The sequence below is a fragment of the Leptonychotes weddellii genome, chromosome 10 (assembly GCF_054177405.1).
Source record: "Leptonychotes weddellii isolate Sample4059 chromosome 10, ASM5417740v2, whole genome shotgun sequence".
In the NCBI taxonomy this organism is placed as follows: Eukaryota; Metazoa; Chordata; class Mammalia; order Carnivora; family Phocidae; genus Leptonychotes; species Leptonychotes weddellii.
In genome coordinates this window covers 103,944,607-103,970,357 of record NC_138378.1, presented here as the reverse complement: position 1 = coordinate 103,970,357, position 25,751 = coordinate 103,944,607, and the positions used below count along the sequence as shown (strand labels likewise).

The 25,751-nt window shown below is 52.4% G+C and overlaps 2 protein-coding genes and 1 long non-coding RNA gene across 5 annotated transcripts; 1 reads left to right on the top strand and 2 right to left on the bottom strand.

Moving 5' to 3' along the window:
• Positions 1 to 2,751: 2,751 nt before the first annotated feature.
• SLC30A3 (solute carrier family 30 member 3) lies at positions 2,752 to 11,049 on the bottom strand. Of its 2 annotated transcripts, XM_006743655.3 has the most exons (8): positions 10,747 to 11,048; positions 6,911 to 7,092; positions 6,287 to 6,433; positions 6,038 to 6,191; positions 5,256 to 5,454; positions 4,908 to 5,013; positions 4,516 to 4,650; positions 2,752 to 3,599 (listed from the first exon to the last, which is right to left on the bottom strand). In XM_006743655.3, the coding sequence occupies exons 1-8, from the start codon at positions 10,839 to 10,841 to the stop codon at positions 3,451 to 3,453; spliced, it is 1,167 nt and encodes a 388-aa protein (XP_006743718.1). In that variant the 5' UTR covers positions 10,842 to 11,048; the 3' UTR covers positions 2,752 to 3,450. The 2 variants fall into 2 exon arrangements, with proteins under 2 accessions (XP_006743718.1, XP_030895355.1); XM_031039495.2 differs by lacking the exon at positions 4,516 to 4,650 and having other exon boundaries at positions 10,747 to 11,049.
• A 193-nt stretch (positions 11,050 to 11,242) lies between these two features.
• On the top strand, positions 11,243 to 25,390 carry DNAJC5G (DnaJ heat shock protein family (Hsp40) member C5 gamma). 2 transcript variants are annotated; one of them, XM_031039502.2, is made up of 7 exons: positions 11,243 to 11,369; positions 11,705 to 11,835; positions 23,191 to 23,306; positions 23,609 to 23,822; positions 24,193 to 24,334; positions 25,032 to 25,097; positions 25,303 to 25,390. In XM_031039502.2, exons 2-6 carry the CDS (start codon positions 11,776 to 11,778, stop codon positions 25,082 to 25,084), a joined length of 585 nt encoding a protein of 194 aa, XP_030895362.1. In that variant the 5' UTR covers positions 11,243 to 11,369; positions 11,705 to 11,775; the 3' UTR covers positions 25,085 to 25,097; positions 25,303 to 25,390. The 2 variants fall into 2 exon arrangements, with proteins under 2 accessions (XP_030895362.1, XP_081653164.1); XM_081797038.1 differs by lacking the exons at positions 11,243 to 11,369; positions 11,705 to 11,835 and adding an exon at positions 21,872 to 22,360.
• LOC115944387 (uncharacterized) lies at positions 11,528 to 13,097 on the bottom strand. Its single transcript, XR_004078943.2, has 3 exons — positions 12,753 to 13,097; positions 11,928 to 12,001; positions 11,528 to 11,748 (listed from the first exon to the last, which is right to left on the bottom strand). It is a non-coding gene; the product is annotated as an uncharacterized LOC115944387 (long non-coding RNA).
• Positions 25,391 to 25,751: the final 361 nt, after the last annotated feature.

Genomic DNA, 25,751 nt, shown 5'->3' with positions numbered 1-25,751 from the left:
CATCCCCTGGCTAATCGGCTGTGTAAAGAGCTGCCAGGGCTGGGCTGATGGATGGGCCCTTCCCCTGCTTTGCTCTTGCTCTGGCCTTCCCTTCCATCCCCTCCCCGCTGGCCCTTTCTCCTCACCTCACCCTCCACCACATAGTTTATCATCAGGGAAGGGCAGCAAGAGGAAAGGAGCTTCTGGATAAGCAAGTGGAGGTGGGTTGGGAGATAATGCGGGGGATGCGGGCAGCTCCTGCAGATAAGGATTTCCTGAACTCCCTGGAGAGCTCTGTATGAATGAGGGAGAATGCTCCTGATCCTTCTGTCCTTCCCAGTCCCTGACTGAGCAAAGCCTGAAGCTGGGAGATGGGTGGAAGGGGGGGGGGGGTATGTAAAAAGGGTGGAGGTTTAGAGCAGCCAGAACTGAATCTACATCTCAATCCTGACAGTTATTAGCTGCATGACCTTGGGCAGGTATGCCTTAGTTTCTCCATCTGTAAAGTGCTGGTAAAACCGTCTAGGGTGCCTTGCACCAGTGTAAGCTCAGTAAATGTGGGCCCCTGTCCCTGCCGGGTGCTGGATCATCCTGGTCCCCTGAAAGCTCTCCCCTGCATCCTGGATTCCACCCAAGAGAAGCTATTCCCACATGCCCTCTATTTACCGGACACATTCAAGCCCACCGTACTATGTGATCCTTCTTTTTATAATTAGGAAAGCAGGAAGGCAGAGAGGTTAAAGAGACCAGTGTATTAATAGAAGGCCACGGCAGAACCCAGAAGCCTGAGTCCAGAGCCCCAGGACCTCCCGTGCCAGGGGCAGCAGGTTGCTGAAAAAGCTGAACAAAGGTTTCCTGAGAAATTCAACTGGACCCGAGCTTCCAAGAGGCCTGAGTGGGAGTGACAACCTGGCTCTGCTCTTGCCCCTGTCACCTGCTGGGTGACCTTGGGGAAGTCATTTTCCTTCTCTGAGCCTTAGCTTCCACTTCCTCCTCTTGCCAGAGTGTGGGGCAGAGATGGACTGCATCTTTGTGAGGTCTCATTCCGCCCTGAACACTGTGTTCCCTCCCCTGCAAAGGGACCCAGCATTGTGATAAAGAGTGGGCTGCAGCTTCAGGCTGGTCATAGGGTGAAAAATCTCATCCTCATTTTCCCCATCCTCCATTTCCTCCCTCTTCCCAACCCCCACCCTGTCACTTGGGGCCGATAATCAATGAGTCGTAAAATGAGAAAGTATCGGGAACTAGCAAAGCATGGAGAGCAGCTGGGGCAGCCTCAGCACACTGAGTGTGATGGACTGCCAGCCCTTCACCTCAGCCCAGCCTCCCACGCCTGACTCGACTGAGGCCAGCCAGCCAGCCAGCCAGCCAGCCAGCCAGCCAGCCGAGACTCATCCAGCCTGCGGGGGAGGGGAGTGCAGCTGGAGACCAGAGTAGGGAGGCCTATTTTCCGTGAGTCCAAAAGCCTCACCTTACACAGAGCAATGAGATCTATATGTACTGACATGGAAAGATGCATCCAGGATGTATGGTTGAATCATAAAAACAGGTTACATGGGGCTCCTGGGTGGCTCAGTCATTAAGCGTCTGCCTTCGGCTCAGGTCATGATCCCGGGGATCCTGGGATCGAGCCCCGCATCGGGCTCCCTGCTCAGTGGGAAGCCTGCTTCTCCCTCTCCCACTCGCCCTGCTTGTGTTCCCTCTCTCGCTGTGTCTCTCTCTCTCCAATAAATAAATAAAATCTTAAAAAAAAGACCAAACAGGTTACATGATCTTACCTATAAAGTGATCCCATCTATGTTATTATATAGAACTGTTTGGACATACATAAAAATATGGGCAGAGAGACTCCAAACTGTGAATAGCGGTTACCTCTGGGAGTAGTAGAATAGGGGAAACACTTACTCTCTACTTTATACACTTTTCCTTTGTTGGACTCTTAAAGCAAGCATATATTGCTTTTATAATACTTTTTAAAATATCATTTTATGATAAAGATTATTTCCATTATGCAGAGGAAAGCCTTGCAGAAGTATGCACAGGCTAATGAAAATGCTCAGCGTCTTTGCTTCAGGCTGGAATTGTATCCATCTAGGGTGGCAAGGCCCGTGAACTCCTGCTGATCCAAAGCACTAGCTCTAAAAGCAAAGCACGAAGAGTTTGAGTTCTTAAAAGAGAAAATCCACAATCCCTTAAGTTTAAGGGATCCCTGAATAGTAACGATAATCCTTTAAGTTTGGCTTATAAAGACTAAATCTGTCAAAATACACGATACTTTAAGGCAAAGGGGAAATAATGGTAAAAGAGGTCCTTGGCGTCTGCAGGCCAAAACTGGCCTCAGGGTTGGCTGCTGTCAGCCAGGGTTGGAACCCTCCCCCTAACACCTTCCGCAGCTTGGGAACCAGGCCCACATCGGCATGTGGTGCAACCGCTCTCCCCCAACGGGACTAGGCTTCCCTCTGACCAGCCCGAGGCCACGATGGCCTGCAGGAGTCTCTAGGAATGACTCTCCAGGATCCCTTGGCTCCTTGCCTTCCAACTTTCTCCTGCAACCAAGCCCAGGGCATGTGGGAGCTCTCCCTGAGCCAGAGACCCAGGCTGTGGAGTAGGGGACGGGAATAAAGGGACTGGTGGGTTTTGGCCCACATGGGAATGGATACTGGAGGGTAGAGAAGGTGGAGGGGCTGGGTAGGAGGTAGGAGGGCTGTGGAAGGTCACTCTGGCTGCGGGACTCTGTCCCCCTCCTGAGGAGTCAGTACAGGGACTGAAAGCTGCAGTTAGACACAAGTTTATTGGCGGAGCTGCGGCGGAGTCGTCCTCCCTCTCTCTGGGATAGCCGAGGGCACAGCACCAACAGAGGCATGGACAGACAGACCCCGAAAAGGACGCATGGATGGTGCAGACTCAGACCATAGCACAGCCACATAGGCACAGAGACACACGGGCCACAGCACCAAGAAACACACACACACACACACACACACACACACACACACGCTGAGACAAAACCACAGGGCTCGAACACACGAAGTGCGGGCCTTGGGGCTCCTGCATAGACAGAGCGAGGGCCATGTGGGGAGGGGGCCCCTGCTGACCTCCCCCAGGCATAGGCACACCAACAGCACACAGACAGGCAGATGCCCCCAGCCAGACAGCCAGCCTGCCACACAGACAAATGAACTGCTTGGAAAGGACGCTTGTGCTCCCCAAACCACAGGGAGGGGGGACCAAGGGACTTCTACACAGCCCCACCGACTGATTCCCGTTCAGCCTTAACCCTGCCTCCCCCAACACCCCCCACACTTTGGTCTTGCCCACCGGGGCTGGGGGCCAGGGAGTGGGCAGGTGGAAGGAGGGAGAGAGGAAGGGGTACGGGTCCAGCTCTGTCCCTTCTGCAAGAGCGGGGAGGCAGGTACTGAGAGTCCGGGCCTGAGCCAGGGCCTGGCAGTGGGGTGAGGGTGGGGCCTCGGCTCAGGCTTGGGGGGGGTCCCGGCAGCGCAGGCACTGGGCCATCTCGGGCTGGTACTGCTCAACCTGCAGGGTGCAGCTGGAGAATCCAAACCGGGAGTGGAGCTGGGCTGTGGCTTCAGCCAGGACAGCTTCAGGGTCAGCCGTGGAGTCTGTGGGAGAGTGATAAGAGGCAGCAGGTTCCCAGGGGAGTTGGGAACCAGGCAGGGGCCAAGATAAGGACCGGTGCATGGGGACCCTATGGCTTGCACAGCATTAAAGCCAGGCTTGAGTGAGGAGCTTTATTTTCTTTCTGTATTGTATGAACAGCATAAAGTGCCAAAGAAAAGGTTGGAGAGACTCACCCCCTAATCAACCACGCCACCACGCTAACACGCCAGACTATTCTTATTTTTCTATTCTCTTCTGCTCTTTGACTATCCATATACAGCTGTATGTTTCAGCAGCCACAGCACCCGATTCTCCAAGACAATCCAGATGTTAAATATTTTCTCCCATTGTCCCTCTAGAGTTACCATCAACTATCCCACAAAGTATAATATTTTTGGCATCCAAATTGCATGTCTCTGATTGCTTCTTGCATCTGGAAGAAACTCAAAAATCCTTTGTCAGCTTGTGAGTCACCATATATATTTTTAATAGTTGAATCATAATGTAGATATAATTTTACATTCAGCTTTTTTCTCTTAGCATTATACCATAAACATTTTTCCTAATTGCCACACAGTGTTCATCATCATCAGTCTGAATAGTTCCGTCATACGTCACGGTCACCACTTACCTAACTGTGCCCCGTTGCTCGACCTGTTGGTACTAGTGATCTTTTAAAGGGTTGCTGGTCCTCTGCACTACTTCAGAGAGGGCGATCCCCACCCCCACCAGAACACCCTGTCCAGGGTGCCTTGTCTCCAACACGCACATGTGTGTCAGAGACAGATCAAGAAAGAGAGCTGGAATTGCAATCCCAGCAATTCAGTCTATCTTCCTAGGTTTGGAAGGGGGGGTGGGGGCGGGGGTGGGGGGAAAACATTTCTAGGAGGTAACTGGCTAGGGCCAGTGTGGACTCACCAATGGCCAGGTGTGCGGAGGCAACATGGTAAGTAAGCGTAAGGGACCACAGGTGCAGCTCATGAATTGCCCGGACTCCTGGCACTGACAACAGTGTGTCCCGCACGGGCTCAAACCCCACACTTCGGGGGGATCCTGCAAGCAGCACCAGCCACGCCTTACTACCAAGGCCGCTCCTGCCCAAGGGCAGCCCCTCACCAGACTCCACCTCCCCCATCCTGTAACTGCTCAGCATTAAACTCCACAATTCACCCTGTGCCTGAATCTCCTTCCAGCAATAGGCCCCAGGGCCCAGGCCTTCTCCCGACACTCTCTTGAGAGAAAAGAGGTGGCTCTGAGCTGGAGTGAGGTCAGAGAGGGCCCCGGGTGGGGAGAAGTGGCATCTGATTTACCTTCCATGAGGACACGAAGAACATCTCGGAGGGTGGGAGCCGTGGATCCAAGGGCACAGATGGAGAAGAGGAAGGTGCTGATGGGGTCTGCTGCCTTGTACTGAGGCTGTAAAGAAAGAGACCTCTAAGCCCAGGAAACAGGAACCCTCCAGAGGAAGACCTAGGGGTGTCTGGGACAAACAGGACCTGAGAGGCTCCTGGGAGCCCTGCTGAGGGGAATGGGACCATGCCCCAGGGAGTTCTGGGGAGCTGGGAGCTGGAGGCGGGGAGGGAGGCCGAGGGTGCAAGGAGGGGGCCGGGGTGTGGAGCTGGGGGAGGAAGCCTGGGGCAGGCCTGCGTGCACAGTACCTTGAAGTAGATGAGGACAGAGGCAGCCAGTACCCCAAGGCTCTGCAGGAGGTCCCCCAGCACATGCACAAAGGCTGCCCGGACGCTGGTGTTCCCAAGGGGCAGGGGCTCCCCCGGCCCCTCCTCCAGCGGTGCATACTCCGCCCCCCTAGACCCATGGCTGTGCGGGGGCCCGGCCTGGTGCAGCACAAACGCCATTCTGAGGGGGAAGCAGAGCAGCTCAGCCCCGGTGGCCTGTTCCCGGCCTCGTCTGACCTCTTTCCACATCTCTCCACCTCACCTCGCCAGCAGCCCTTTCTCCACCTATTTTCTCCCTACTTTCCCAGCCCCAGGAGGAAGACGACATTGGCCAAGGGACACAACTCGTGCAGCCTGGGGGGTTAAATACCGTACTTGGTGCTGGAGACATGGATCCAGATCCTGACCCTGCTACTTACACCTGAGCAAGTCACCTGGCCTCCTCTCGGGTCCCGTGTCCTTAACTGTATACTAGGGCCGATCCTGTCTACCTCACGGGGGTGGTTGGGGGCCTCAAATGAGACAGTGCTGATGAAAGCCCCCGGCAGGGTGGCTGGTACACAGTAGGCCCTCGGTAAATGTCTGCTGACTCTGGATTCCGGCTCTCTCCCCCGTCTGTCCTCAGGCGGCCCTAGGGCAGGCGACGGGTGAGAACTGTGTGTGCGTGTGCGTGCCTGTCGCGCGGGGAGAGAGCCGGCTCTCCCACCCTGGAGAAGCCCCCCTCGCCCTGAGTCCCGCATGGTGCCTGCTCCACCGGAACGTACAGCAGGTTGGCGCAGACTGCGATGCTGGCAGTCAGCAGCATGGCACCCCCCTCGATGTGGTAGTCGCTGTGCAGCAGGCGGATGAAGGCCAGGTACAGGAGGATGCCAGTGACCATCCAGAGGGAGACCACAGAGGCCAAAGCCCCCAGAGTCTCTGCAGGGGGAGACAAGCTATCAGACACCTGCCCGGGACCCTAGGAGGTACCTTCTGGTAAGATTAGAGGCTCACAGGGCCACACAAGGCCTTACCTGAGCGGTGCCAGCCAAAGGTCATGGTGCGGGTGGCTGGACGGGTAGAGAGCCAAAGAGAGAAGAGGCTGCCTATCATGCTGCCCACATCCGCCAGCAGGTGGGCTGCATCGGTCATAATGGCCAGGCTGTGCGCCAAATAGCCCCCTGCAAGCATAAAGCAGTGAGCAGTCTGGGTCCAGTTGGGAAGTAGCGAGCACCGCGGCGTGTGTAGAAGCCGGGAAGGAGGCTGGGGGGACCTGCACCCAAATGTGAACTGCGTTCTTCCCTGGTGATGGGACTATAGGGGGGGTTTATCGGCTTCTTTTCACTCATCCACATTTTCTAGATTTTCTATAATGACACATTTTAATGTCAAGAAATATAGGACTTGTAAAAGTCTAGCTAATGCTGAGAAGCCAGCCCCGGCCCTCGGCCCCAGACGTGGCCCTGAATTCCCCCTGCTTCTATCCCCCACCCTCTCCCACTTCCTGAGTCCTAGGCACCCACGTCCCCACTGCAGGCATCCCCTTCTCAGCATCTCTGCCCCCGCCCCCCTCCGGGAACACTGCTGGGACTCTGGGTGGAGAGTGGCTTAGGCAGGGGTCGAGAGGATGGGGTTGGCGGAGCCGCTCTCTGACTTACCGACCACCTCCCCAGCCATGAAAACACAGCACACGGCACAAGCAGCACAGAGCTGTCTCTGCGCCTGCAGCCTCTCAGGGGTGAGGCCCGGCTGTGGCAGGGGGTCCCTGTGGCAATGGTGGAAGGGCATCTCCACAGGTTTGGGTTCCTCGGGGAGGGGCTCCGAGGGCTCTGTGAAGAGACTGGGGCAGGCAGCGCCATTCAACCTGGGGCTGGGCCGCAGGCTGACCTGTTCCTCGCTCCCAGGTCCTCCGTTCCGCTAGACGGGCTTTGTCCGCCGTGGCCCAACACTCGCTCTGCCCGTCCCAAGGCCCGGTCAAAGCTGGGAGCCTCGGGAACAGAGGGCCACGTGAGAGATGGGGGCTAAACAGACAGCTCAGACCCCAGCCTCCCTTTCCTTTCATACACAGAGCCATAGCATTTCGCAGCTGGAAAGCACCGTAGAGATGGTCTAGTCTAATGCTTTTTACAGAAATTACAAGTATGAGGCTCAGAGAGGGAGAGGACATAGGGGGGCCACATAGCTAGTTCATGGTAGAGAGTAGGTTCCACCATAATGCACGGATAGGCACCATAAGGAGCACAAAATGAGCAGGATCTTGCTGACCTCTGGGAGCTTTCGGTGGACAAGACAAAGGTGTACCTAGGTGCTATGCTCTGTAGCAAGAAAGTAGCTATTGCCATAAAACAAAGTGCTTTCGGGGCTTGGAGAAGATGAACTGGAGTGAAGTCAGGGAAACTGAAGGGGGCGTCATGAGAAGGGCCTTGAAGGATGGGGAGGGTTTGGGTAAAGACAGGGTGAACATGCCAGGCAGAGGCAATATGAAGGCAAGGTGGTGTCAAAGGATGAGCACATGATCCTGGCCTTAGGGCCTCCCTCCGAGATCCACCTCCCAGTGCCTCCACTCCAGATCCTTCCCCTTCCCTATCTAGACATGCAGCTGAAACGTGGCCATTTAAGAGAGGAGTGGAACGGTGGGACCCAAAAAGTCTGAGGTCCCAGATCCCAGAGCTGGGGTTGTCATGGGGAGGATGAAGTGCAGACTGCTGTGGCTGGGGAGGCAGTGGTAGGAGCACTGGGTTTGAAGGTTGCCACATGTTAGCTGGACTCCGGCCCGATCAGAAGCACCCAGCGGAGACCACCTTAACTGTGCGGTGCCATAAGCCTCCTTTGATAAATGAACGGGGCTGGAGCCTCACCTGGGATGCCAGAGATGGAACTCAGGCTAAGTTTTAGGTTCATGCTGGCCCAATTCTCACCCCCACAACTACCCAACCTGAACCCCAGCAAGGCCAGAACCTTCCATAGAACAAAAGACCTAAATAGAAAATACAGTCGTAGAAATACTCATGGAGGTGTGACAAGAATACCCATGAGTGAATCAGAGGCTCCAGATAGAAACATGGTCACAGCAGTAAAGTGAGGAGGGAGGCCTGGGGCCTTCTGGCTGAGAAAAGCTCTGCCAAGTGGGTGAATTGAGGTGTGAGGGAGGTGGGGACAAATTTGGTGCTTGTAGGGAAGATCCGAGTGCTGGCAGGTAGATTAATTTCTTGGAATTTTCTTCCAAGACTTAGAATCTCAATGTGTATGATGAGATGCTGGGTGTGTTTGCAGAGGAGACAGAGAGATGAGGGTGGCTTTGAAACCCATCCTCATTCTTCAGTTAGATACACACATAGTCGGGTGCCCGGGACTCAGGTGGCAGGCATGGAAACCCAGTCTAGTGGGAGAGACAGATGTGTCACAAATGACTTACTAGGCAAGGAGAGGCTGGGGCCAGGAGGATTATGAATGAAGGACTTTGGAGCACCAGGGAGGGAGTGACCACCTGGGATGAGGGTGAGGACAACTTCACAGAGGAAGAGATGTTTAACATGAGACCTAGGTGAAGAAGGGGGCTCCAGACACATGGGATGTCAATGACAAGATAAGTGGCTAGGAGTTTTAAGTGTCAGGAGCCAGGGCAAGGGCTGAGGAGGAAAACGAGGGCTCAAAGGAACATCAAGGGAGATACACTGATTGATTTCACATATCTTTCCCCAGCCCTGAGATGACCTTGCTGATGTATATTAGTCTGGGAGAGGGAGAGGAGAGGAGATGGAAGGGTCCAGAATAGAGCAGGCCACAGATTCCCTGCACCGAATTTTAAAGGAGGGGCAGGTAGGTTAGGGAAGAGCCTCTTTCAGAAAATACTGCAGGATTTGGTGACTAATGGTCATATGAGAATGAAAATGAGCTGGGAGTCAGAGATGCGGGTCTGGATAGCAAGCAGAGGCTGCGTGGCTTTGGGGCAATGGGCAAGATGCCTTTTTTGTAAGGCATAGAGTACCCAGTCATCAAGGTAGCCACCCATCAACAGTCTGCTCCCTTTTGTTCTGCATGAATTGGGCACTAAAGAAGCCTCATTGTTGGGGTGCCTGGCTGGCTCAGTTGGTAGAGCATGCGACTCTTAATCTTAGGGTCATGAGTTCAAGCTCCACGTTGGGCGTGGAGCCTACTTCTTAAAAAATACATTAAAAAAAAAAAGAAGGCTCATTGTTGGTGTGGGTGGGTGTATATGTGGGTGGGGGGCTACATGCTGTTTAGAGAGAAGGAGAAGCAGTTTTCTCTCCCTGGCCCTCTGAAACCCCCAACAAACAACAAGTAATATTGAGTGGGGTAGAGGGGAACTGTGCGGAGGAGACCGCGGCCTGAAGCAGAGTCAAACGGATCTGTGAAGAGATGCCCCTGCCTCGGCTGGAGCCTCCACAGCTGCCCACGTCTGCAGTCCCCTGCAGGAAGGAGTCAGACGGGAAGTCTGTCCTCCCTTCTGTTCCACTTCCCCACCCACCCAGGTTTACGGCCCCCACCCAGAGAAAGAGCGAGAAACACACAGAGGCACCACATCAGAGACAAAGGGAAAGGTGCTCGGAGGGAAACAAAACGATTGGGATAAATGAAGAAAGAGAAAAAGCCGAAGAGAAAAAGCCAGAGAGCCTGTCAAATTTCCGAGACAAACGGACGGTCAGCCAGCAGACAAAATGGCCAGCGGAGGTGGCCAGGATGGGCCTGGCACGGCCGCTCCGAGGGACAAGGCGGACAGAGCTGGCGGGCGCCGGGCGCGGGAGGCCGGCGGGACGCGGAGGAGGTTCTCCGGCCGCCCCCGGCCCGCTGTCCCGGCGGCTCCGCGCGCCTCATTTCACACCTCGCCGCCCCCGGCCCCGTCTGTGCGGAGCCGGGAATACCCCCTGCCGCCCAGACCGCACCTGCTCCTTCCCTGCCACCCCCTCGCTTCCCAGCGGCCGCCGTCCCCCAGGGCCCCGGAAGAACCGCCGTGGAGCCCGGGCCCATCTTCGGCCTGGGTGCGCACAGCTGGCTGTGGCTGGAGGGGGCGCCCCGAGCCCGCGCGCACAGAGGGAAGGGCCAGGGGCCTGCAGCGGGGGCTCCGAAGCCTGGGCGGCGAGATGCTCCCAACGCCAGGGCGCTGGAGCAATGCAGACTTCGGGGCACCTGGCGTGGACTCCGGTCCGACGGAGGGGCAGTTGCTCACGGGGAAGTCGGGTGCGGCGAGGGCGGCAGAGGGGTCCGGAGGCTTGGGGGACCGGCCGGGGAGCCGTTTTGCGGGACCGAGAAAAAGAGCGTGGCCGGGAGGAGGCATAGCGGACTGCTGGGAGGGTCGGGGGTGGGGGTGGTTCTGGCGGGGTGGCCGGAGAGGACAGAGCCGGGCGCCGCGAAGCCGAGGGAGTTGCGGTGCGCTGGGGCGGCCAGCCGGGGCCACGCCGGGGGAGACAACGAAATGGACGGATGGCAGGAGGGTGGCGCCCCCGGGCTGAGGGCCGGCCCAGGTCTGTCCTACCTCTTCAAGCGCAGGCCGCCACCGGCGCCGCCGCGGTCTCGGGGGCTCACCAGGCGAGTGGTCTCCGATCCCCCCGTGGCAGGAGAGGGCTCCATGTCACCGCGGCCCCGACCGTCTAGGCCCCACCGAGGAAGGGAGAGGCGGGGCCGGCCCTGCACCAAGTCCGAGCGGCCAGCCGACCCCCGGACTCCCCGCAGGGCCGCGGGGCCACCAGAGTCGAGCGAACTGCAGCGACTGTGGCGCGGGGAGTCCGAACTGCAGATCCCGCGGCCTTTGGAGCCCCGCCCCGTGTGGGGCGAGCTCCCCAAGCCCCGCCTCCAGGTCCCCGGGCCTCTCCCCCACGCCTAAGCCCCGCCCCGGAGCCCCGCCCCCATAACCAAAGCCCCATTTCCCAGTGCCAGAGCCAGGTGGGGGCGACCGGAGCCCTCTGCGCCGCCGCAGGGTTCTAGAGAACGCCTAATCTCCACAGCCCCGCCCCCACCCAAGTCCCGCCCGCGGGTTCCAAGCCAAGCTCCTCAAGCCTCGGCACCTCCCGACCAACCTTCCCCCAAGGAACACCTCCCTTTGCAAGTCTGCACGGCGTGGGGGGTGTCGTCCAGCCCCCCACACGGAGGCAGAAACAGGTGTGGGTCCATTACCTAGCTCGAGAGAACCAGAAAGAGTGTGGGGTGAGCAGTGACACATCCGGGAGAACTCCAGGGACCCCGGCCAGAAACCCCTCTGTGGAGGATGTGGGGTCGGAATTTGCATGCAAAATCTGCTGCCAAGCACTGTACCGCTCATTATCATTTATTTTTATAGAGAGTTTGGGTGACAAAAGCTTCCTGTTCTCCTCCAATCCATTACTATCCCTATTTTTCGGATGAGTAAACTGAGTTCCAGAGGAAGAAGCGTCTAGGGTCAGGCAGCCGGTGAATAAAACGCTGGGACTGGAACATCATCTTCTTTCCCTCTCCAGTTCAGGGCACCGCACTGGCGACTGAAGACAGCGCGCGCCACAGGCTGGGGCAACGAGAGGAGGAAGGAGTGATGCCACATCTCTGGTCACAAGCCCACTGTTCTTGGAGGGAGGCTGCAGCTTGTCAGCAGGTGATTCTTTACCTCCGAACCTCTAGCACCTGGCTGGGCATTACCTTATTTTGCCTCATTTTAATTAAAACCCAGGGGAAGGAGTGACTTACAGCAAAGTGGGTGGCTGAGCCCGGAGTCAAACCTTCAAATGCTCGAAGCTCTCTGGCCCTCACACCTGCCGTCACTGTAGAAGGAAATGGGGGTGGGGATTGCATTGTGCCCTCCAAGCTGTGACACTCTGTGAGGAGGAGGGTCTGGAGGAGGAGGGAGAAAAGTGAGCTTGGATGGGGAAGCGTGGAGGGTGGGAGCGGTTGGTGAGTCCAGGAGAGAAACCCATCCACGGGCACCCTTCCTGAGGAACACACTGGGGGTGCTTCATTTGGGGTTCCGGGGACAGACACTTCGCCCCAACGTTATTATCCCAAACATTGCGACTGCGTGTACACTTCCCCCCCCAAAAACCCGGAACAAACAAACACTAGGAGCACGTGCCAGACAGAGTGGTTGGAAGAGATGGGGTTAACCCGGGAGAGCTTCGCGGAGGAGGTGAGGCTTGAACGGATTAGGCAAGCTGGGCGGCGGGCTGGCTGCTCAGGCGGGGGAGAGTGAGGCCCTTGCCAAGGTTTGCGGGCGGCTTGCACGAAGGGAGCGTACTGCGCTGGGGAACGGTGCGGAACGGAAGAACCAAAGGGTCTGCGCGAGCCCCCGGCGCCGCGTCTCCACCCACGCCGCGCCCGGGGCCAGCGCCAGCCTTTATTCGGCACTCTCCGCAGAAGCCTCAGCCCAAAGCCCACGCAAGGCGAGGGGCGAGGGAGTGAGGGTGGGGGTCCTCTCTCCCTCCAACCTCCCCTAGAGGAGTGGAGCCTCAGCTCCTTCCTCGGGTCGCGGGGGTGCAAACTGAGGTAGCGAGAGGGGAAGCCACCGGCCAAGGTCACCTTGTAGGTCCTTGGTAGAGCGGGGTGGAACTCGTGCCCCGTCCGCCTAGGTCAGGGCCCCGGCAAGTCCCGCTAGGCGCCGTCGGTTTTCGAAGCTCGCACCGGGCCTGGGGCTTCCCCAATTCTGAGAGCCCTGGAGCTGGGCTGCGGAGAGGCCACCGCGCACTCCAGGGCTGGGACGCTGTAGCCTCGCCCGAAGCGGCGCGGGCAGGCGAGCTCGAGAATGGGGAGAAACCGCGGAGCCCTGTGCGGGGTAGGGGCTTCTAGGCACGCCTTAGCCGATGACGACAACAGGGGACTTAACAACAATGGCTTCCTCCGGGATTTCCCTTCCTGGGCAGTCGGTCCACAGCGCGCAGACAGCAGCCCCGGGTTCCCGGGAGGGGGCGCAGACGCCGGCACATGCCCGCCTGCCACTGGGCGGGGAGCGAGCAGGCGGGAGGGGAAAGAAGTGTGGGAGCAGATGGATTACAGGGCTGTCCTCCGCCGCGGCTTCCTCGGGCCTTGGAACGTGCTGGCTCCAGAAGCCGAGGGCACCAACGGGGAGAATACCAACAGTTGCTTGTGCTTGGAATTTTATGCAAGAAGAGCCTGGCAGCGAAACAGACTGCTTGCACCTGATTCTCAAAGAGCCATCAAGAGGTCCTATGAAAATCTTTGCAAAGGATCCTCTTGAATGCCAGGTCTGAGGAAGGCATTTTGCACCTGGTTAGGAGCTAGGAAAATTAGGCAGGAGTTAGGAGGGCAGCTTAGAGCTGGCTGTAGGGAACTGAAATCTTGTAAGAACTATTCATTCAACATTTACTGAACACTTATTTCCTGCCATGCACTTTGTTAGGGTAACTGGAAATTCCTGGTGAACAAGATAGATGCATTTCCTCCCCTCCTGGCTTTAACTTGATTGCAAGATATTTCTATTCTGCAGGCTTTGGTTACTGATTTACCCACATGCTCTTAATGTCTGTCCTGTCCTGCCTCAGGTATCACTTTTCCCTAAGGAGATTCCTTAGGCCACTTTGAATCCCAAAGGGGTGAAGGAAGCAGGAATCTCTGGAAGTTCTCAGGAGGACAGATCAGTGCCAGAACAGAGGGTGGCAGAGCAGGTCAGAAGGGGGGCTTCAGGGAACCCAGGCTGGACCAGTTCATATTGGGAGAGAAAGAGAGAGCCAAGCCCAGCCCTGAAGTCAGGATTTAGGCCGGGCTAGGGATCTCAGACAAGATTTGAAGGCCAAGCACGCAGGCAACGGGTTAACACTGGAAAGGTCCAAGCCAGGCTGAAGGGTATGGGGAGAGGTAACAAGGGGGTCCAATTTCCACTCCATTCTCCACTCACGTGTTCCTCCAGGAAGCCTTTCTGACTCCCCCACCAGGCAGAGTTATGTGCCCTCAAGGCCTACAGTGATTATGTGATGGCGGCACTTAGTACACTGAAACAAACTGGTTTGCTTGTCTGTCTCCTCACTAGAATACAAGCTCTCTGAAGGCGGGAATTATCTTTCTCATCATGGTGTCCCTATGGCCCCCTAGTGGCTGACACATAGTCCTCGTTAAAGCCACCCCAGGAAAAAAGGGGCTGGTGGTCAGAGTGGAAGCAAGATGGAGAAAGCAGGATTTTAATTGGAGATAGAGAGGATGAGGGAGGATGGAGCTGAAATACCACCTCCTCCAGGAGGCCTTCCCTGATCCCCAGACTAGGTTAGTTCTCATGTTACACATTCTCATTGCACACTTATTTTTCTTCCTCAGCATTTATCATACTGTAATTACATCATCATTTGGGAATTACTTGTTTCTTCACTTGGCTTCCAGGATACCATAATCTGGTTTTCCTCCTACTTCACTGACTTGCTTATCCTCAGTCTCCTTTGCTGGTTCCTCCTCATCTTCTCAACCCTTTAATAATGGAATGGTCCAGGACTTGGTCACCCTCTTCGCTTACCTCTCTACACTCACTCCCATGGAGATATCATCCAGTCTCAAGGCTTAAAATACTATCTGGAAACTGCAGAAAGCAATGGTTGTTAAAGCTCAATGGTGGGTAGATAGGGGATCACTGTGCTATTCTATCTTTGTGTTTGAAATTTTCTATTAAAAAAAAAAAAAGAATAAACGACATCTATACAATGAACCCCAGATTTCTCAACTTGAACTCCAAACTCAAACACCTAAATGTCAGCTTGACCTCACCTCCTTAACATCTACTAGGCATCTCAAGCTTCACTGGTCTAAAACTGAGCTCCTGATTGTTACCCCGTCCCAAACCTTTTCTTTCAGCTGTCCTCCCATGTCTGAACATGGTGACTCTATACTTTCATTTGCTCAAGCCAGAAACCTTAGAGTCACCCTGATGCCTCAATTTTTACCCCGCATCCAATCTGGCAGCAAATCCTGCTCCCACCTTGGTCCCAAGCACCATCATCTGTCTTCTTTTTTTTTTTTTTTTTTTTTTTTAAAGATTTTATTTATTTATTTGAGAGAGAGAATGAAAGAGAGAGAGCACGAGAGGGGGGAGGGTCAGAGGGAGAAGCAGACTCCCTGCTGAGCAGGGAGCCCGATGCGGGACTCGATCCCGGGACTCCAGGATCATGACCTGAGCCGAAGGCAGTCGCTTAACCAACTGAGCCACCCAGGCGCCCCATCATCTGTCTTCTTGATTATTGCAGTAGCTTCTTTGGTTATCTTCCTTCTTCTGCCTTTATTGCCCTACAATCTATTCTCAATCCAAAGACTAGGCAACTAGGCCAGATATCATTACCTCCCCATGTCCCTCAGTACCAGCTAAAGGTTTTCCAGTGGACTGCAAAGCCCTACAGACCCCTCTGATCTCCTTTCCATACCACTCCCACCTTTGTCCCCAGCCCCTCTGGCCTTTGTACAGGTCCTACAACACACCAGGCATGCTTCCACCCTAGGACCTTTGCATTTACTCATCTGCATGCAATGCACTCTATCAGATGTCTTCATGACTCACCTGAGGACCTGCTTTAGGTCTTGACTCAAATATCACCTTCACCAGCCCTCTCTGCTTATCCTTTTAAAAACTGCAATCTCACCTCAAAGATTCCCTATCTGCATCCCCCGCTTTATGTTTCTCCACAGCCATTATTACCACCTAAAATACTATCTCCTCTCACCAGAATGTAAGCTCCACGATGGCAGACATTTTTGTCTGTTTTTTTTTTTAAAGATTATTTATTTATTTATTTATTTATTTATTTATTTATTTGAGACAGAGAGAATGAGAGACAGAGAGCATGAGAGGGAGGAGGGTCAGAGGGAGAAGCAGACTCCCCGCTGAGCAGGGAGCCCGATGCGGGACTCGATCCCGGGACTCCAGGATCATGACCTGAGCCGAAGGCAGTCGCCTAACCAACTGAGCCACCCAGGCGCCCCATTTTTGTCTGTTTAATAAGCTGCTGTATCCCCAGCACCTGGAATAGTGTCTGCCACACGACATTAATGAATGTCTGTCCTCCACACTAGGCTATAATCTATGAACACAAAGAAGAGTTTGATTATCATTGTATCCAAGATACTAGGCATATAGCAATGTTTAACAGGTATTTGTTGAATAAGTGAATTGATTAACAAAAAGGACAATTCACAAGGTGCAAGAGCAATGGCATAGAGGTGAGAAAGAACAGGAATATTTGGGGGCGGGGAGACCAGTCTGTCATGGAAGGGTCACCTTAGGACAACAGTAGACAATGCACTTGGAGGGCTAAGTTGGTATCAAGTTGTAGAGTTTACTGCCTGATTTAAAAGGCTGTTTTGCATCCTCTATTCCATGGGCAAAGGAGTGGTAAGGATAGAAGCTCTGCTCTACAAACACTGATCTGGTAGCCGTATCTAGCATGAGACTGGCCGTAGGGAGAACAGTCAGGAGGCTAGAACAACAGTCAGTATGATATGGAAATCCTTTAACTGGATGCCTTGAGGTGGTGGGAGCTGAAAAGAAGGGACACATGAAAGAGTAATTAAAAAAAAATTAGTAAGACTTTTTGGGCTGAATTGGGGGAAAATAATGAATCCACAGACAAGTAGTGTTTGGGTTTTGAGCATCATTACCTTGGAAATAGCCATAACATTAATATCAATAGAGAAACCAAGAGGAACAAACAGTATGGGGAATATGGTTTGGAGGCGGTGGGAGACTGGCATGTGGATAACTCTAAACTGATTCTAAAGCCTACTTATGACATCTGAAGCCGTGGGTGTAGACTGGATCCCTGAAGTGGAGAGGAGAGAGCCCAAGCGGAAGCTTAAAGACCAAACCATACAGAATGCACAGTCAGGAGGTGAAAGAAAGAAGAGGAGCCAGAAAGGGTGAGGGGGCGGGCAGGAAACTTATTGGAGATGTAGGAGAACCAGAATAATGCAGAGCCACAGAAATGAAAAGAAGTGAAAGTGAACATAAAAAGAGAAGAGTTATTTAAGGCCCAAAGTCTTCCCCAAAACACAGCTTGGTCTTTTTTACTTCATTCAATCACACTGCCTGAAATTCCGCCAGTTATTCCTTTTGTGTTAGTAAGAATGGGGAGAGTGAGGTATTTATTAATAGTCGTTCTCACTACAAGTTGAATTATAGTGGGTTTTTTTGTTTTTGTTTTTTAAAGATATTAATTTTAAGTAATCTCTACACCCAACATGGGGCTTGAACATCCAAACCCAAGATCAGGAGTTGCATGTTCCACCAACTGAGCCAGCCAGGCGCCCCTGAATTATTGTGTTTTAATCAGGTTGCTTTCCACCTAACCAACCCTTAGGGATGAGCTCATTTTATGGAGGTAATAGTTTTTATTAGAAATATTGAAAGGATGGGGCGCCTGGGTGGCTCAGTTGGTTGGGCGACTGCCTTCGGCTCAGGTCATGATCCTGGAGTCCCGGGATCGAGTCCCGCATCGGGCTCCCTGCTCGGCGGGGAGTCTGCTTCTCCCTCTGACCCTCCCCCCTCTCATGTGCTCTCTCTCTCTCGCTCTCATTCTCTCTGTCTCAAATAAATAAATAAAATCTTTAAAAAAAAAAAATATTGAAAGGATGGACACCTGGGTGGCTCAGTAGGTTAAGCGTCCGACTCTTGATTTTGGCTCAGGTCATGATCTTAGGGTTGTGGGATCGAGCCCTGCTTCAGGTTGGCGTTGAGCATGGAGTCTGCTTGAAATTCTCTCTCTCCCTCTCCCTCTGCTCCTGCGTCGCCCCCAGCCCACCTCACGCTTGCATGTGCACACGTGCTCTCTCTTAAAAAGAAAAAGAAAGTATTGAAAGGAGAAGTGAGAGAAGTAATTTTGGAGTTCTAACTGCTTAGGGAGGACTGGCAGGGATATTCTGGATAGTAAGAGGGCAGCATGAGGGTGCTGGGTAGGGGAACAAGGATATGGGGTTCTAAGAGGCTGAGAGAAGGATGTAGAAAGGGGATGGAACAATTCTAATGACAATTTGCAAATCTTCCTAGAGGAAGGATCCTGAGTTTTCCTTCTTCCCAGAGACAAAAGGAAAAGCAACTTCTCTCTTTACAAAATTGAGAGGTGACCAGATGGAAAGGATGATGATGATGATGATAATGACAATAACATAGCACTTACCATGTGCCAAGCACTATTCAAATTAAGTATTTAGTCCTCCTAACAATCCTAAGAGGTACACTCTATTATTTCCATTTTACAGGTGAGACAGCTGTGCCCTGTCAGCCTGCCCTTAGCTCTGCAGTCTGGGGTTGCAGGTCAGAGATGACAGGGGTATGCAGCAGCATCTCTGGCTGGAAGCCCTCCACCTCCCACCTGAGATGTCTGCCCAGGAGAGGACAGGCAAACAAACCGGGCCAGTGATGTTTTGTCACAGGTAGTGAGCACGCCTTCAGCTGGAGGGAGGGAAAGAGGGACATTACCTGACATCATGAAAGGAGGTGGATATCAAATATCAATTACAGCTTTGGTCTGTCTCTAGACGTCAACTTTATTTTTTTTAAAGATTGATTGATTGATTTGAATGAGTCGGGGAGGAGCAGAGGGAGAGGATCTTCAAGCAGACTCCCCGCTTAACACAGAGCTCAATGTGGGGCTAGATCCCACGACCCTGAGATCATGACCTGCCAAAACCAAGAGTCAGATGCCCAACCGACTGAGCCACCCAGGCACACCTAGACCTCAATTTTAAAGTGAGAAGGGAGCTGGTGTGTATAAGAAGCAGACACAGCATAGAATCTTAACTTAGAAGACTTAGGTCTGGATCTCACTGGTTGACTTTGAGCAGGTCATTCCTTCTCTCTGGGCCACACTTTCCTCAATTACACAACGAAGGCATTAGATGAGAGTTAAGCCTCTGAGTTCCTTTCCAACTCGAAAACTATGCAATTCTAGAACCTAGTGGTTGGGTATGACAAATTGTGATCTCTCTCTCCCACTGCATATGCTCAAGAGCATGATATTTTGGGTATAAATATGCCAATGTCTGCTGTCTGTATATGTGTATTCTGGCTATATGACTAAAACTTTAGCTGTTTGTGGGTAAATAAGGGATGCTTCTTGATTTTCTCCAGGAGAGACCAAACTGTGAGATAGTAAACTATAAGATCAGTGACTTGAGGGAAATGATTCTAGAGAAGGTTTTGGCCTGAAATCATTCTTTAGCATAGTTATTTTTTTCCATTTTTTTCTTACAACCAAATCTAATTTAGTTTTGACATCAACCCTGTGGAATGGCACAGGTTTTTACAGAAGAGGGAAAAGAGCCTCAGAGATTAAGTGACTTGTTCAGGATCACATGGCTCGTTAGAGCCAGAGTCAAAACCAAGGCCTAGGGCTTCCGATTTTGGGCTTGTGTGTTCTTCCTAGTACTGTGCTGAGTGTCAGAAGAGACTGTGTGCATAGAAACAGGGCCAGATGGGGTCTGTTTCTAGGTGAAGGCAAAGTGGAGAGCCTCTAGCCAAAGGATGCCAGGCCGACTTGCCTGCCTTCTTTCCATGTCTGTAGCTTCCTGGCTGCAGTGTCCGTTCATTTAGACTAGAGCCTTGGAAGACTTAAAGATAATGGTTATTTCAAGAGCCAGGAACTATGATTAGAATTAATTAGAATGTCAGAGGGCAATGATAAGAAGTAATAACATTCTGGAGCCTCTGGCAAGATGTGAAAGATGTTTACTAACTCTTCTCAGAGAAGAACCTAATTTGCCCTCCTTCTCTGGGCTCACTTCTATGAAGCAGGGGTGTGATCACACCATCGCTCATGGCTGCTGGGAGAATCAAAGGAGATTAGTAGGTTACAGTGCCTCTGGGAAGACACACGACGTTTACTTATTCATTCAACCAGCCGACATTCATTGAGCACCTACAATATCCCAGGAACTGTGTTAGGAACTGGAAGAAGACGAAGACAAACAAGAACCAAGGAGCTCCAAATCACCATTACTATCTCCCCTACCGCCTTTTCTTAACCCCTTATGTCTCTTCTTGTTCGGGGCCATAGGAGGGCAAATCTGCCAACTCCCCAGCTAAGTGTTCCTCTAGGGAATTCTTGCTAGGGCCCAACCTCCAGGCCTACGTTGGACCAGCAGAGGGCTCCCTCTGCTGTAGCTCATTCAATAAATCATTAATTCACTTGCTGTGAACCAGACACGGTTCTAGGTACTAGGTGAAAGATGGTGAACAAAGCTACAAGGTCCCTGCCCTCAGAGAGTTCACCTTGTACTGGGGAAGGCAGCCTTAAACAAATCAACACACAAATAAACATCTATTCACAAATCGTGGTGAGGGTGTTATGAGTTGGAGAGAGAGAAGTAGAACTCAATTTAGAAGGCCTATCTGAGGAGACATGAAGCTGAGATCCTAGAAGGATGAGAAGTCAGCTAGCAGACAGCCTGAGGAGGAGTCCTCCAGGCAGAGGGAGCAGCATGGCCTAAGGCCCTTGACATGGGAGGGAACAGGTGTCTTCAAAGAACTGACAGAAAACCAGTGCAGCAGAGACCCGAGCAAGCAAAACAGTGGTGCTTGACAGGACTAGAGCGAGAGGCAGGGGCCAGACCAGGCTGGGCCTGTAGACTGAGGTAAGAAATTCATTGTAAGTGTTCTGCACTTCTAGTGCCTTCTTCTGTCTTTCCAGTGCTAGTAAAGAAACAACCTGGGTTGCTCTGCTAGTTCTGCATCCCATGATGGTGATGAAAGTTGGAAGTTAGCTGGGAAATTTATCGTAGTACAAACCACCACAGAAAAAAATGTCAGCTTCAGCTCCTTTGTTTTTAGGTGACTAACCTATAAACTCCTCCGACCCAGAATCTGTGAACTGGGAGGTCGATGCCAAAGCTTTTCATCCCCACCCCTATGGTGATCACAGATCTACAGAAATAAGTTAGCTAATTCACTAGTCATTGTGCCTATTGCACATGGACTCCTTAGTTTACTCAGATGGCTCACATTTCTTGGGATGGAGGATTGATTTACCACTTAACACCCAGAAGGCAATGTAAATGTGCACAAATAACTGTCATAAAGGGAAGAGAGTGATAAAAGCCACACGAGGTGTAACAGAGAAATATTATTGAACTATTAAAGCTCTTTCAAGTACATGCTATGGGAGCTATTGAGTGCTCCTCTATAAAGAAAACCAACATTACAAAGTGGTAAATTATAAGTGGTGCAAACACTGCCTTCTGTTGGAATCACAGGAAGCCAGCCCAGGTGGAGATAAGTGCTCTCAAGCCCTGCAGGTAGGGCTGTAAATTGGTATTTTTGTTATCTTTCTGGGAAGAAAGTTAGCAACATGGATCAAGAGCCTCTAAAAAATTCGCCTTGACCCAATAATACACTTCCAGGAATCCACCTCAAGGGGGCAGGGAAGAGATTTATTTGAAGATTTATAGGTAAGATTTTTCGTTATAAGGTTATTACACTATCAAATGGCTAGAAACAAGTATCTGATCTGGATTATATAAATACATTATGGTGCATGCTTATGATATTCTAGTATTTAAATGAAGTTTTTGAAGAACAGTAGTGACTTTTGGAAAATTCAAGATATCGTTTATCATTTAAGGGAACGTGCAAACTAATAATTACAACATAATAGAATAAATGCTTTGACAGAGCAAGATGAGAACAACTGGGGGAAAGAAGGAAGGGTTCCCAGGACATTCGAGGTGGGTCTTTAAGGATGTGTAGGAGTTTCCAGGTGGAAGGGGAAAAAAAGGACAAAGTGGAGACCCCTAAACTCTGCAAAAGAAGACTGGGAAGGTAATACACCTCTTGAGAAAGGCTTGCAGGAGCCGTACCTCTCATACAACCCCGGCGTGCAAGCCCAACACGTTTCCTTAGGTGAGTGGACGAGCCCTGCGGGTCACCAAGACTGGCGATCCTCTCCCACGGGAGAAGGGATGACCCCCGTCCCAGGCCACGCCCACCGGAAGAGCTGGCAACGTAGCACGGGCCGCTGGCGCAGGGCTGATCCCTACGCCCTGGAGCGAAATAAATCCCAGGGCCCACGTAGCCGCACCTCCCAGATTTTCCGGCGGCGCCAAAAAGCGACCCGGAGTGTTGGCGCAGCACGCAAGCGCAGTTGGCCGCTGGCCCCCGGCGGTGTGAAATTTCACACCCAGATGGAGGTTGTGTGAGGCCTGCCCAGGTGAGGAGAGCGGCTCTGAGGTAAAGGTAGAGCACCAGGCCGGGCGCGGAGTCCACACGGAGTCAGAGGGCATCCGGGAACCAGAGCATTCCCTCCTGAGCATGTTGTCTTGGCTCTTACGGGCCACAGCCTCCCAAGGTCTCTCCCACTGTCTGGGGTCCTGCTCTCTGGTCCCTGGCCGGTCGGCCCCCAAAGCTATCCCTTTCGCTTCGGTTTTCATCCCTTGATGCTCTCCCCGCTGCCCATCTCTGAGGTTTGGGAGGGGAGGCTAAGGAGAAGAAGAACGCCTCTGGCCTAGCTGCGGCACTGCCCTACGGCCTGGCTTTGGGACACCTGACTTCTCTTAGGTGGCTCAGGGTTTGGTCTGAATTGTGTCTCCCGTGGGAATTGTGCATCTCCCCGGTTCCTGACCCAACCTGATCAAGGACTGGTCTGCCCTGGTCTTTCCAACCCAGCAGTGAGCTTGGACAGGCCCGGGGCTGTTTGCCTAAGATACTAGTAGTTCCAGATAAAATCACTCTCCTCCCATGGTTTAGACCTCCTCTTGCTCACACCTCTCCACAATGTGGGGTGTCTGGAGGGCTGCGTAGCTGAAGGACGCTGGGAAATGTGAGGAGATACTTCCTCTTTAAAATTTGGATGTCATTTCTGGTCACCTGCACGCTCCTGCTAGTCACAGAGCCCACTCACTGTTGTCTTAAATACTTGTCCCTTTGTACTCGTTTTACCTGCCTCGCCCCTGAAGGCAGTGAGTTTCCTCAGTGTAAGTTCACTTCTCCATGGCCTACCCTGTGGAGGTTCTCACAAATGCTTCTTCTCCTCTGACCCAGATCATGGCTCATTTGGACGAAGCAGCCCGCCAGCTGTCCAGAAGTGGGACAACCCTCTATGCCGTGCTGGAGCTTAAGAAAGGTGCCTCACCGGAAGACATCAAAAAGGCTTACAGGTTCAGACCCAGCCTCCTACTAAACCCTGGAATTCGCCCCGCCTTAAACCCTTCTCTTTCTACCTTGCTTTCTGACCCATTTTTAAATCCTCAAGCCTTCACTTTGGGTTGGATGGGGTCATCATCCTTTTCACTGTGGCATGGCAAGGAATTTAGACTTGGGCTGCTTGCCTCCATTCTTTGCACTCATGCATGCCTTCTTCACATCTAGAGACCTATCCCTGTCATTCATCCTACCCTCCTTCCCCGGCCATTTCCCAACCATCCTCTCCCCACCGTCCTTTTGGGTATTGCCTGGGCAGGAAACTGGCCTTAAAGTATCATCCAGACAAGAATCCAGGGGACGCTCAAGCAGCAGAAATATTCAAAGAGATCAACACAGCCCACTCCATACTGAGTGACCCTAAGAAGCGGAAAATCTACGACCGGCATGGTTCATTGGGAATATATATATATGATCACTTTGGCGAAGAAGGCGTCACGTACTATTTTACGATGAATAGTTGCTGGTTCAAGGTATACAATTCTTCCTAGTCCCTTAAGAATAAGGAAGGGGCGGGAGGCGCCTGGTGTGTCAGTTGGTCAAATGTCCGCCTTCGGCTCAGGTCATGATCCCAGGGTCCTGGAATCGAGGCCCGCGTCAGGCTCCCTGCTCCCTCTCCCTCTGTGCTCTCTCGCAAATAAATAAATAAATAAATAAATAAATAAATAAATAAATAAATCTTAAAAAAAAAAAACAACAAAAAAGAATAAGGAAGGAGGGATGACCCTCCTCTTCTTGGACAGCTGACCCTTCTCTCCCAGTGCAGCTGCTTCTGTTGTCCCATTTTGTGGGGTGGGATATGGAGGAAATGCTGGGCCGAGGCCACTCTTCCCTGCCTTTCAGACGCTGGTCCTCCTGTGCGCTCTGCTCACCTGCTGCTGCTGCTGCTGCTGCTGCTGCTTCTGCTGCGGAGCGCTTAAGCCACCACCTGAGGAGGTTGCCAGAAGATACCAGCAGGATGTACAGAATCAGCCTCCCAGGGCAGGTGAGAGCCATAGACAGGGCCTGAGGTAAGAGCTGGATTGGGAATGAGAGATACTTGGAGGTGAAACTCTGAGCCCTTAATATGGGCGGGAGTCTCAAGCCGGTACTGAGGCCAAGTGAAGAAAGAGAAGAGGATACACTTGGTTTCTGAGCGGCTTATGCCACCAACTGACAGTGGATCTAGTAGGCTGGGCACCTGGGTGGCTCAGTCATTGGGCCGTCTGCCTTCGGCTCAGGTCATGGTCCCAGGGTCCTGAGATCGAGCCCCGCGTTGGGCTCCCTGCTCCGCGGGAAGCCTGCTTCTCCCTCTCCCACTCCCCCTGCTTGTGTTCCCTCTCTCACTGTGTCTCTCTCTGTCAAATAAATAAACACAATCTTAAAAAAAAAATGAATGTAATATTGGCCTCTCATGACTGTTAAGCTAAGGAATGGGCTGGGAGTTAAGGTAAAGAATGGGTGGGAGGATGCCTTGAAAAGGCAGTACTTGAAGATGAAGTTCACTGCCTTTACTTGAAAGGAAGATTAAGTGTCTGATGAGATCATCCCCACCCTAAGCACTGAGAGTGTGGCTTGACTGAAGTTCACTCTAGTGCCACCTAGTGATACTGACATGTAACTGCAAGGTAACGGTTTTCTCACCCCTGGACGAAAAATTGTTACTAAATATTTGTATATGTGTTTTTCAAATTCCATCATAGGAAACAAAAGAAATTTTAGAAGAGGACAAGATGATAGGGAAGATGATTTCTAAAAGACGAAGAGGAGTGAGTATATATGGAAGCTAAAATGCAGCAATAATCAAAGGATAAGAAAAGAACATACACTAACTTCCAATGAGTCATTAGTAGAAAGTTTATATCTTATATTCTGGATTTCAGGTGTTTATATCCTTACCCACAGGGGGCTTGCTTTAAATTCTGGGTCATCATTCCTTCTGCTTAATAAGATGCCAACCTCTTTTGCCTCCAGGTGCTGACCCAGCGAGGGTGCCTTCTGCTGCCCAACACACTGGACACGTTGAAGAGGGGAGCAAGTAGCCCTGTCCTGACATTGACCCTGATTTGACCCTCTTCTTATAAGAATCCCAACTTCAGAAGCATTGATGGCATCTATCCCAGTGGGGATGCCACCTCTGTCCTTGATGGTATCACTGACCCTGCCAATACAAGGTCACCCAGCCACTCTTCTTTTTAGCTCCAGTCCCAATTTTAATCTGTTTAGAAAGCAGCCCTTCCATACGTACCCTTATGAGGTCTCAGGCAGTGGTGACAGACTTTTCCCGAGCATTCTTTTTCCTGTACCTTGGGATTTGGGCCAGTTTCAGGTGGTAGGGGCCCTGAGCCACTTGCATTATCTCCACCAAGATCCTGATAACTGAGCAGGGTGGATCCTATCCCAGAGCTGCTATACTAGTTGAC